General features: G+C 42.8%; 1 protein-coding gene across 1 annotated transcript in view; it reads left to right on the top strand.

Annotated features, from left to right (window-relative positions):
- The window catches only part of LOC124720206, a 209,286-nt gene that overhangs the window by 1,847 nt on the left and 195,314 nt on the right, over window positions 1-12,125 (top strand). Inside the window, exon 3 of the mRNA XM_047245529.1 lies at window positions 11,270-11,566. Within this exon, the coding sequence (XP_047101485.1) occupies window positions 11,270-11,566 (297 nt within the window). The remainder of the gene's footprint in view (window positions 1-11,269; window positions 11,567-12,125) is intronic.

The following is a 12,125-nucleotide window of genomic DNA, read 5'->3' as shown; positions in this document are numbered from 1 at the left end:
TGCCTCACGTATTCCAATATTTCTACGGAATCCAAACTGACCTTCCCCAAGGTATGCTTCTACTAGTTTTTCCATTCATCTGTAAAAAATTCGCGTTAGTATTTTGCAGCTGTGGCTTATTAACCTGATAGTTGGGTAATTTTCACATCTGTCAACACCTGCTTTCTTTGGGATTGGATTATTATATTCTTCTTGAAGTCTGAGGGTATTTCGCCTGTCTCGTACATCTTGCTCACCAGATGGTAGAGTTTTGTCAGGACTGGCTCTCCCAAGGCTGTCAGTAGTTCCAATGGAATGTTGTCTACTCCGGGGGCCGTGTTTCGACTCAGGTCTTTCAGTGCTCTGTCAAACTCTTCACGCAGTATCTTATCTCCCATTTCATCTTCATCTACATCCTCTTCCATTTCCATAATATTGTCCTCAAGTACGTCGCCCTTGTATAGACCCTCTATATACTCCTTCCACCTTTCTGCTTTCCCTTCTTTGCCTAGAACTGGGTTTCCATCTGAGCTCTTGATATACATACAAGTGGCTCTCTTTTCTCCAAAGGTCTCTTTAATTTTCCTGTAGGCAGTATCTATCTTACTCCTAATGAGATAAGCCTCTACATCCTTACATTTGTCCTCTAGCCATGGCTGCTTAGCCATTTTGCACTTCCTGTCGATCTCATTTTTGAGGCGTTTGTATTCCTTTTTGCCTGCTTCATTTACAGCGTTTTTATATTTTCTCCTTTCATCAATTAAATTCGATATTTCTTCTGTTACCCATTGATTTCTATTAGCCCTTGTCTTTTTACGTACTTGATCCTCTGCTGCCTGCACTACTTCATCCCTCAGAGCTACCTATTCTTCTTCTACTGTATTTCTTTCCCCCATTTGTGATAATTGTTTCCTTATGCTCTCCCTGAATCTCTGTACAACCTCTGGTTCTTTCAGTTTATCCAGGTCCCATCTCCTTAAATTCCCAGCTTCTTGCAGAAATTATTATAACAATAATTAATGTTGCGATATTTTAACTATGTACGTCGAAAATACTCCCAACACCCCATTGCATACAATGTATTTTCCAAAAATTGCACTTGAGAAACCATCTTTATTACACGTGGATTAATGTGCTATGAAAGTTTCTTTAACGAAAGTTTTCAAGTTGCAAAATTAATGAATATTGGGGGGTATTTCGCAGATTTCAAATTTTTACAAAATCTCATGTAATTGTATAGATAAAAATTTTCTAACCGAGCGACAACAGGGGAACACACACATAAGGTATTGAAATTTGCGAACTTTCAAAGTCAGTGGCTCCTTCTTGTGGTGGAAGGGTTGAAAGGGAAGAAATGGGGGTGAAGGAAAAGGACTCTTCCTTCCCCTTCAACCCTTCTGTCAGAAGGAGCCACTGGCTCTGAAAGTTTGCAAGTTTCAATACTTAGGTGTTTTCTCCTGCCATTGTTTGGTGAGTAGATTTTTTTTGTCTATCCAATTACATTTTATTTTCAAAAATTGATTACTTTGTTGATAGTTGAAAAAAAAATTATTTGTGTAATTTTCAAGGTTGTTAATTACATTTGAAGTTTTGTATGAAACACGTCATTTATATTTCACGGTTTCTAAGCTATCTCATGTAAACCTAAATATGCCAAATTACCTTTCAGGGTGTGTTTTGTACCTTAAAAATGAAATTGGGCTGAAGTATCAAATATGTATTGCATTATTTTGACCTCTCAACATACCTGCCACGTTTCATCGAGATCATTTATTTACACCTGGAAATGTTTGTTTGTAAGGTCAGAGAAAAGAACAATGATAGAAATTTGTGTGTATGAACTACTATAGTTGCCATCATAAGATGATCAGTAACAGTTGCAGCAGGCCAGGCATGGCAGCTTCACAGGCTTATGTCAACCAGTACCGTAACGCGATTTTGTAAACGTCCTTAGCAACATATCAGTGTTGTCACAGCTGTGTAGACGGCTGCCGTTTTCACCTGTAGCCACAGTTGAAAGCTGGCAACGCTGTTGCGAACTGTTGCCAGGAATCTTCTTATTCCGTTTGGACTTTAGGGGAGACATGCCATATATTACTCATTATGCCCTGGAAGCCATTCAAGAACATACCAATTGTATTGCTGTTCGTAGCAATACGACATCCATACTTTCTGTAGCTCTTTCACGATTCACTCCAGTGGGTTCTGTTTTAACTCCGAATACAGTAAGAAATGTGGTTATGGAAAATGGACAACCTTTATTTGAGTCACAGTGTGATGTGCATATCATAATCGGAACATTACGGTGTGGTAGCACATTCGAGAACGGCCAGCTGGAGCAGGTGTGAGACAATATAAAAGGTATTCTCCTGCTAGGGGCCACCGGCTTGCTGCTGCAGGTGACCGAGGTGCCGTCCACAGTCTGCAGCCTCAAGCGGAAGTGCCCGGAACTGTTGAACGATGCGCTGACCGAATGTACCGCAGCTATAGTGCAGAGGTGCAGTAACTTGTGGGTTACTATTGATTGGATGCTTGGTGATACTGAGCGTAAATACAGGTTTTGTCCACTGACATCGGAGGAGAGTTTACCACGGCTGTGGCTACTGTTGTTATGTATCACATCGTCAGTCCATCCTACTTCCCTTACGAAATGACCCGTGAACCCGACAAAGACAGTTTTTGCTACCTCACAATGCAACAGGGTGAAATGAATATGGAGGTGAGCTCCACACCTGCAGAGAAATGATGGGAACTGTGTGTGGTTTGTGGTAGTGCTGCAAACAGATCCAGTTCTGTCCCCACACGATTAATTGGGAACGAGAGTACCTTATGTGAAATAACAGATACAGTACAGTCTCGATAGTTCGAGGTGAATGGGACCGGAACCATGTAACATTAAGAGTCAAGATAACTTTACGCTATTCAAGTTCCATTACAGCTATCGTTACAAACGCACGCCGCGTGATTTGTTACGATTTGGTCGGTCATAATAATAGTAGTAACATGCTTTTGAATACAATTAAAACATAACGGCGATACCTGTTTCGTGTTATTGGAAATAATATGTAGTAAATTAATGAGTAAGATAGCTGATCCTATAAGAAGAGGTAAAATTGGGCATATTGAGGTGTTTTGCTTTATATCGACGAAGCCGACGATACGGCGTCTTTTTTTTTTTCCGTTTACTATTAGAAATAAACAAGAAGTGCTAATTGTGCGTAGTGAAAAGTATAGGGTCGAGTTTTAAATAGCTACAGTGTACAATCAGACTAACAAATGGACATTTAGTTACACGAAATCGTGGACAGCGAAGTGTGGTCATTAAATTGAGTACACCTACAGGGTGGTCAATTCCGGGATAAATCTATTCGCATCTCACGAGGGACGCGGTATTGAGACCGGTTTTTTTTATTATATCACGGAGAGCGGGCTTCAATTTATAAAAAGGAGAAAAGCTGTATCATTATCATTGACTGTTGGTGTTATGGAACCAAAACTGTTCATCAAAGGGTTTCGGTGAATGAGTGGTGAATGCAAAATGAAACTGTGAACGAAGTTATGTTAAATAAAGCAGAAGAGACAAGACAGTTTGGTCGTGTCTGTCATTATTCCATAAACTGTAACATTTCTTCTCGTTGTACGAAGCCTTTATAGACGATCGTTATGACAATTTGCTTCAAAGGGATCTCGTTACGAGTTAAGTTTTGGGGACCTGGTCAAGAGGGGATAGTTCGTAGATCCTAACTACTGCAGCTATTCTGGAATCAGGTGCTACCGTGACCGTTGTGTGTTGTCAAGGGCTTAAGGTCATCATATCTCATGCTCTAAGATCGACGCGCCTTTCCTCTTGGTATAACGGTGTCTCACGGTAACTACGACAATGCCAACGGCGAAGGAAGATACGGTAGAACCACCTCGAACCAACAAAAACTCGGACTGTCGAAATTTAAATGGGAAAAAGAAATATTGTGATATTGTAAGTAATACAGGTCAAAATATGAACTTTATTAAAATAAAAGTATTTGCATTGGCAGAATAACAATAATTATTTATTTAGACAAGTAATAGTAAAGTGTCTTTTGTTTGGTGAAGCTGCAACGTTTCCTCGCGGCAATCTCACCCCACCGTCTTAGGAGCAGTATGTCAGTTGGTGTCGCCTCAGGCTGTTGTTCCACGTGGCATATGGCGGACTAGAGAGCAGCGTAGCCATTGGCGTGACTCGTCACCGGTGCAGCCTCTGCCTCGTCATCCTCGTCACTCTCACACTGTGATGGAATGTTGACCGTGTCAATTATAGAAGAGTCTGTCACTTCCAACTGTTCGCCCGAATTTAACCACTCACCTACTTCCACCTCTTCTGCCTCTTCACACCCTGGCAATCTTCTGATTAAATTACACAATGGTTGATTGTCCTCATCTGCTAAATCTTCAGTTTCTGTGTCTGGCATACTTTCCTATAGAATTTTCCTCGATCACCTAGAAATTGTGTCAGACTTTATTTCGCTCCAAGATTCGCTAATCCAGTACACGACGTCCTTCAAAGTCACTTTCTTCAGAGCTCCTACAATGTTTTCTTTGTCTTCAGAATGCAGTATTGTCTGTAGCAATCGTCGTTGATACTTTTTTTTAGACATTCCAGAACACCCTGATCCATGGGCTGAATGAGACAGGTAACGTTTGGTGGGAAAAACAAGGTGCGGATACCGTCGCACTGCAGTTCTCCTGCACTTGGATGTGAGGACGCATTATCCGTGAGCAAAGTTGCTTTGCATGGCAGTCCCTTTTCTTTTAAAAAATTCTTGCAGTCAAGCACAAATGAGTTAATAAACCAGTTCTTGAAGATTTCCTGATTAATCCAGGCATTATTTTGATGTGTGTAGACAACCGGAAGAGTTGAGATGGATACATTCTTGAATGCTCTTGGCTTGGCAGACTTCCCAATCACAGCTAGTTGCAGTTTGTGGTGTCCAGTTGCATTTGAAGCTGCAATAAGTGTGAGCCACTCTTTGCTTCCCCCCCCCCCCCCCCCCCAGGAGCACTTTTTTCTTCACAAGAAGCAAGTGTTCTTGCTGATAACATTTTAAAATTTAGCCCAGTTTCGTCACAGTTATATATTTGTTCATTAGACAAATTTTCATCAGTTATGATGTTTTTGAACTTGACGATAAATTTCGAAACGACCTGACCGTCACCAGAGAGTTTTTCTCCACATACGTCTAGTTGACGCACTCCATACCTCTTCTTCCACTTGTCGAGCCAGCCCACACTAGCTGCGAAATTGTCACCTCCTTCCTGCTGCTGGTTTCTGAAAAACAATGCTTTTTCTTGCAAAATTGGGCTAGAAATCGGAGCACCCTTCTGTCTCTGTTCGGTAAACCACATGAACAATGCCTCACTTGTTTTTTCGAAGTCTGACTTCTTTATACTTCTTCGACTGAGAGATTCTTGTGAGCATTTCTGTGAAGAAAACTGTTCCAACTTAAGTCGGTTTCTTCGCCAGTCACCAACAGTAACTTCACCGACACCATATTAGAGAGCAAGTTTTTTTATTGTTTCTCCTTTGTCATGTCGTCTTAGTGCTTCTAATTTTAGATGCAAACGCACAAATTTCCTCTGTTTTGTTACAGCACTCATCTTTGTAAGGTGTACAATGGAACACACAGTCAACAAACAAAATGACACACAACACTGTACAGTCCAGGTTCTGGGAACTACAGCAGCGTATGAACTCCCCAGTTTTGATCGGTAGCATTTGGGGTATTTCGTGCCATACTGACAACAGATGTTCGTGCAACAGGGCAGCGAGCTAATCGTCGGTGTTGATTGCGTTGTTGTCTGCTTTGTCACTAAGCTGTACTCTCCCTATCTATCTTTTGCAATGATGCTTCCATTATTTATCCTGTCAGTAAAAAAAAGTAGTAGATCGTTGCAACGGCTCCCCATGTTATTACACTGAAGAGCCAGAGAAACTGGTACATTTGCCTAATATTGTGTAGGGCCCCCGCAAGAATGCAGAAGTGCCGCAGCACGACATGGCATGGACTAGACTAATGTCTGAAGTAGTGCCGGTTGGAATTGACACCGTGAATCGTGCAGGGTGTCCCTAAATCTGCAAGAGTACGAGGGCGTGGAGATCTCTTCTGAACGGCAAGTTGCGAGGCACCCAAGCTGTGCTCAATAATGTTCATGTCTGGGGAGTTTGGTGACAAGCAAAAGTGTTTAAACTCAGAAGAGTGTTCCTGGAGTCACTCTGTTGTAGTTCTGGATGTGTGGGGTGTCTCATTGTCCCGCTGGAATTGTCCAAGTCCACTGGAGTGCACAATGGACGTGAATGGGTGCAGGAGATAAGACTGGATGCTTACGTACGTGTCACCTGTCGGAGTCGTATCTAGACGTATCGGGGGTCCCGTATCACTCCAACTGCACACGCCCCACACCATTACAGGGCCTTCGACAGCTCAAACAGTCCCGTGCTGACATGCAGGGTCCACGGATTCATGAGGTTGTCTCCATACCCCTACACGTCCATCTTCTCGATACAGTTTGAAACGAGACTCGTCCGACCGGTCAACATGTTTCCAGTCGTCAACATGTTTCCAGTCGTCAACATGTTTCCAGTCGTCAACATGTTTCCAGTCGTCAACATGTTTCCAGTCGTCAACATGTTTCCAGTCGTCAACATGTTTCCAGTCGTCAACATGTTTCCAGTCGTCAACATGTTTCCAGTCGTCAACATGTTTCCAGTCGTCAACATGTTTCCAGTCGTCAACATGTTTCCAGTCGTCAACATGTTTCCAGTCGTCAACATGTTTCCAGTCGTCAACATGTTTCCAGTCGTCAACATGTTTCCAGTCGTCAACATGTTTCCAGTCGTCAACATGTTTCCAGTCGTCAACATGTTTCCAGTCGTCAACATGTTTCCAGTCGTCAACATGTTTCCAGTCGTCAACATGTTTCCAGTCGTCAACATGTTTCCAGTCGTCAACATGTTTCCAGTCGTCAACATGTTTCCAGTCGTCAACATGTTTCCAGTCCAGTTGATGGGTCAAGGCGAGGCGTAAAGATTTGTGTGATGCAGTCATCGAGTGCATATGAGTGGGCCTTCCATTCTGAAAGCCCATATCAATGATGTTTCATTGAATGGTTCACACAGTGACACTTGTCGCTGCCCCAGCATTAAAATCTGCAGCAATTTTTGGAAGGGCTGCACTTCTGTCCGTTAAACAATTCTTTTCAGTCATTATTGGTCCCATTCTTGCAGGATCTTTTTCCGGCCGCAGCAATGCAGAGATTTGATGTTTTACCAGATTCCTGATATTCTTGATACTCTCGTGAAATGGCCATACGGTAAAATCATCACTACCTCGGAGATGCTGTGTCCCGTTGCTCGTACACTGACTATAACACCGTGCCATTGTAGCAGCAGTAACCGATCTAACAACTGTGCCAGACACTGGTCTTATGTAGACATTGCCGACTGCAGTGCCGTGTTCTGTGTTTACGTATCTCTGCACTTGGATACGCATGCCTATACTGCTTTCTTTGGTGCTTCAGTGTAATTCAAACAGACCATCTCTCTGTTATGCAGAACATATTCACGGCTCAAAATGAGCATAATGTAACTTATTGTCATCAGAAATTGTAATGCTTTGTGATCAAAATACACTTTACTTGCGTGACAGAAAAGAAAATGTCTAAATTTGGGGAAGCCCCAGACGATGATAAGCACTTCCAAATCCGTGACAAAGTAATTTTCTATACTTGTATGTATGTATTAAACCAGGGACCTAGAAACAATGGAGGGGCTTCATCCCGTTGTAGCCCTCAGTGGTTCCCAAACCCACAACAGACCACAGCAGTCCACTCACCCCACCGCTGCCCCACACCGAACCCAGGGTTATTGTACGGTTCGGCCCCCGAACGTCTCACACCAGATGAGTGTAACCCCAAATGTTTGTGTGGTAGAGTCATTATGGTGTATGCGCACGTGGAAACGGTGTTTGCACAACAGTCACCTACACGGGCTGAGACGGAATAAGGGCAACCAGTCCATGTTTACCGAGGTAGATGGAAAACTGCCTTAAAAACCGTCCACAGGCTGGCCGGCACACAGGACCTCGACAGTAATCCGGTGGGTGGATACGTGCTGGGGACTAGAACGCCTTTCTGCTCGGGGAGCAGTGCATTAGACCACACGGCTAGCCAGGCAGGAAAGTAATTTTTCTCCATTTTGTTGAGGATTCTATTTCTTATGTGGTTTTTTTCTTATCTTGATCGGATTCTTGAAAAAGCTCAAATTTTTGAAAAAGACACAAACACTAACATGATTGGGACACACCAGTGAGAAACAGAATACTCTTTCAGATCAAGGTGAGTTAGTATTGGAGCTAGCACATCATAAAAATATAGTACAACTTGTTTATGAATTTACTTTGTGAATGAACACCGACAAAGTTACATTCAATGCAAATGAGAACTTTCTATACCGAAAAACAGAAAAGTTTCCACATCACAGAAAGACAGCATTATGCCAGTATAAAACTAAAGTAAACTCTGCCGATCAGGCTACGAAGGCCCAACGGTACTGACTGGCCGCCGTGTCATCCTCGGAATACGTGCACCACTCGATGTGGATACGGAGGAGTATTTGGTCAGTACACCCTCTCCTGGCCATGTGTCAGCTTACGAGACCGGAGCCGCTACTTCTCAGTAAAGTAGAGTCAAGTAGCTCCTCAGTTTGCCTCACGAGGGCTGAGTGAACCCCGCTCGCAAACAGCGCTCGGCAGACCGGACGGTCACCCATCCGAGTGCTAGCCCAGCCCGACAGTGCTTAACTTTGGTGATCCGATGGGAACTGATGTTACCACTGCAGCAAGGCCATAGGTTATGCCAGTATGAGGGGTGCAATTCTATTTGTCAGTAGCTTTCATTTGTCAGTAGCTTTCAATCTGACATGTCAAAACCTGTCCCAAAATTTTTGTACAGGAAAAATACACCAAAGGAAACATAATGTCAGAATTTTAGCTGATAAAGAATAATGAAAGTATTTTAAAAATAATTTGAAATTTGCCAAATTCACAGATCGCCAGGTGGTTGACGAGATGTAAAACCGTGATGCAGCTGTAGCAGACAGCGCATGTGCGACACGGATGGCATGTCCTCGGTCGACGGCAGAGCAGGAAACAAATAACGCAGTACAATGCGATCGTAATTTAGACCAAATTTCAGTTTCCGTCAATAGTTTCTCTGACACAGTTGTGCACAGTTACTATTCGCACGGACTTGCAGTGCCTTCAATATCCCTAATAATTAGCAGTTGGCTTTGTGGCATCACTAAGTGTTAACAAAGACGACAAAACTGAATTAATTTTAATTGTGATATCTTGGTATATGCATGCTGATAGCATTTGTGTTTGCGCATGTTCCAGAGTAGCAGTAATGTGGAATCCAGTTAATGTTTCCAACCTTGCAAATGTGAAATACGAAGAACGTGGTATGCAATCAGAATCACTTACTTCTCCTGAGGGCTTACGCATGTGTTATTTATTAGTTAATTTCTTTGACATTCATTTGAATGATGTCGGCATTTCATTAGAAACTGCGAAAGAAGAAAAAACGGGAAATAAATCTCGATGATTCTCTGATTGTGCTTCGAATGATGACTTTTCTGCTAATTAAAGTCCATAATGTAAATACAGTATCTTCCTAGCCTAAAGGAAACATATGCTGTAATAGTTTTCAGGCACAAAGGAAAGGTTGTAAATTTGTTGGTTAATCAGGAGAGAGAAAATGCTTGAACTTAAGCAATGCACAACTCTGAACATGGATTCTATAAATGGAAGAAGAGTACAGAAAGCATGAGATACATGTCAAAATGAAAAAAAATGTGAAAGGAAAGCTGTTTGAAAGATATAGAACTGCTTATGAGTGTGTTACCTAGGAACATCTAAGAGACTCACTACTTTGAATTGCAAGGCAGATGAACATTGCTGATTTCTGGGCTGCTTTGACCTGGTTAGATTCAGGAAATTGTGCAGAAAAGTAAGTCGCAAAACTATGAAGTTTACCTCAAGTAAATGTGTAGAGGAGAGGTCATTAATGGGTAATACTGCATAGGAAGTCGTAGTTGATGTGAAGATGAAGCTTCTTTATATCCCATAAAAGCTGTGAATAAAGCCAGTCAATCACGTTGCTTGCAAACTGCACTTAATCATTTCGAGCGAAAAAAATTAGACAAGACAGTCACTTGTGCTGTTGATGAATGCTGTGAATACGACAATGCCAGTGATTCTTATCAGTAGATTACTGTTTCTGCATCTTTATCTCTATCTTCAGGAACATCAAGGCAAACTATGAGGGGAAAAAAAACTGTTTTCTTGCAAAAGTCTTGTAATCATTGCAGCAAAATCTGAAAAATTGGGAGAGACTAGTTTTCAGTGGTTATTCTACCTGTCACAGAGAACAGAAGCTCGAATCATTTAAATACTCGCTGTTGGCGTGTAAGCCTACGAAGTTACATTGACATCCAAACATGTCTCTTGGGTCCTCATTATTATTAATTTTTTTTAAGACTGTGTGCTAACACTACTATGGGTCTACAGATTCTGTGAGTAAAATCAGTACACTTCCGTTGATGTTCGTTTACTAGGGTTCTCCTGCCAGCCACTGCAGTGGCTAGATTCCTTGGGCATCAGCCTAATTTCCGCTGTGGAAGTTGATCAGTGACTCGACGGTTCACCGTAACTTCTTTGGATCGACATTTCCGTTGTCACTAACACCAGCAGCGTGGACAGTCTTCAAAACTCTTTTCATGCAGTGGTCTCTGATCTCCATTTTCTCTCGATGTTTGCATGCCGAAATGCGGTTGAATTCAGTGTGAAATCCTGCTCGGCCCTTCTGGATACTGTGACTGGAATACTGTCGGATGTGGCGGGCCTACACACGCCTCAGCAGTGCTTTGGGTCACAGCATCTGCTGTGCATGGGGACCATTATTACCTGCTGCATCTCTGTGGAGTGCACTGTCCTGTGACAAGTGTCCCGGAGGGCCTGCTTTGTTGCAGCCACAACTGTGGTTAATCTGCCATTTGATTTTGTGGAGATAGACAGCAAGAACTCTTAAAGTTCTTCTACCTTTATTGAAGTTTCCCATTCATTTTTGCATCTCGGATTTTCATTTTGGCTTAAGTTCTAAATATCTCGTGTTCTTCCGTTTGAATTGCTTTCTTTAACCGATATAGAGCTCCACGAACCCTGTACCACTGAATGCCGTTTTTGTCTCACTGAAACAGGACTGCTACCCCGACCTCGACAAGCCTGTCGTGTTCCAAAATTGGCAGCACCGGTCGTGCTGCCCCCGACTCGTCCCACCCTGGCGACGGCCACCGCGAGGACGGCATTCCGGTGTCGGACGGGACAACGTCTCCGGATGACGCGGCTGTTCTGACCTCCACCTCTCGTGGCACTGACGACGTAGCAGGCGAGGAGCGGTGCTCGAGCGTGGCTGGCTCGGCCCGTACTGCCAAAAAGAGGCCGCTGTTCTCCTACACGGAGCTCAGTGCTATGGCCATAGCACAGTCACCAAACAGGTTGGTAGCACTGCTGCGAAGTAATAAATACCTTCATGAAAATAGACTACACCACCCTTAATATGTCCCACCTTAGTTTGGCAGTTCCCACGGTATCTTATACTCGTGGTAGACATATGGTAGTGGTATTGTGCTCATCGACCTTAAAGATGGTTTGATGTATTTCTCCACATGTTTCACTTTGTCAGCTCATCGTATTAGTATAACTGTTCCGTATAACATCAATAACCATTATTTTCATTTTTTGTTTCTTTGTGAGTAATCAGTCTTCGGACTGGTTTGATGCGATATGCATTACTTTCTGTCTTCCACCGACCTCCTCATCTCAAAGGAGCACTTTCGCCACATATCCTCAGTTATTTATTAGAAATATCACAATCTCTGTCTTCCCCTTCAGATTTTACACTCGATGGTTCCATCCGGTACTGTGCACCAGATGTCTTAACGTGTGTCCCATCTTCTTTTCAGTGTTTTCCATATATTTCTCAAATTCAGTGATTCTGTGGAGTACCTTCTCATTCATGAGCCCACCTAATTTTCAATATCTTTGTGTTATACC

Source organism: Schistocerca piceifrons, chromosome 11, assembly GCF_021461385.2.
Source record: "Schistocerca piceifrons isolate TAMUIC-IGC-003096 chromosome 11, iqSchPice1.1, whole genome shotgun sequence".
Classification (NCBI taxonomy): Eukaryota; Metazoa; Arthropoda; class Insecta; order Orthoptera; family Acrididae; genus Schistocerca; species Schistocerca piceifrons.
This window is presented reverse-complemented; position numbering and strand designations above follow the sequence as displayed.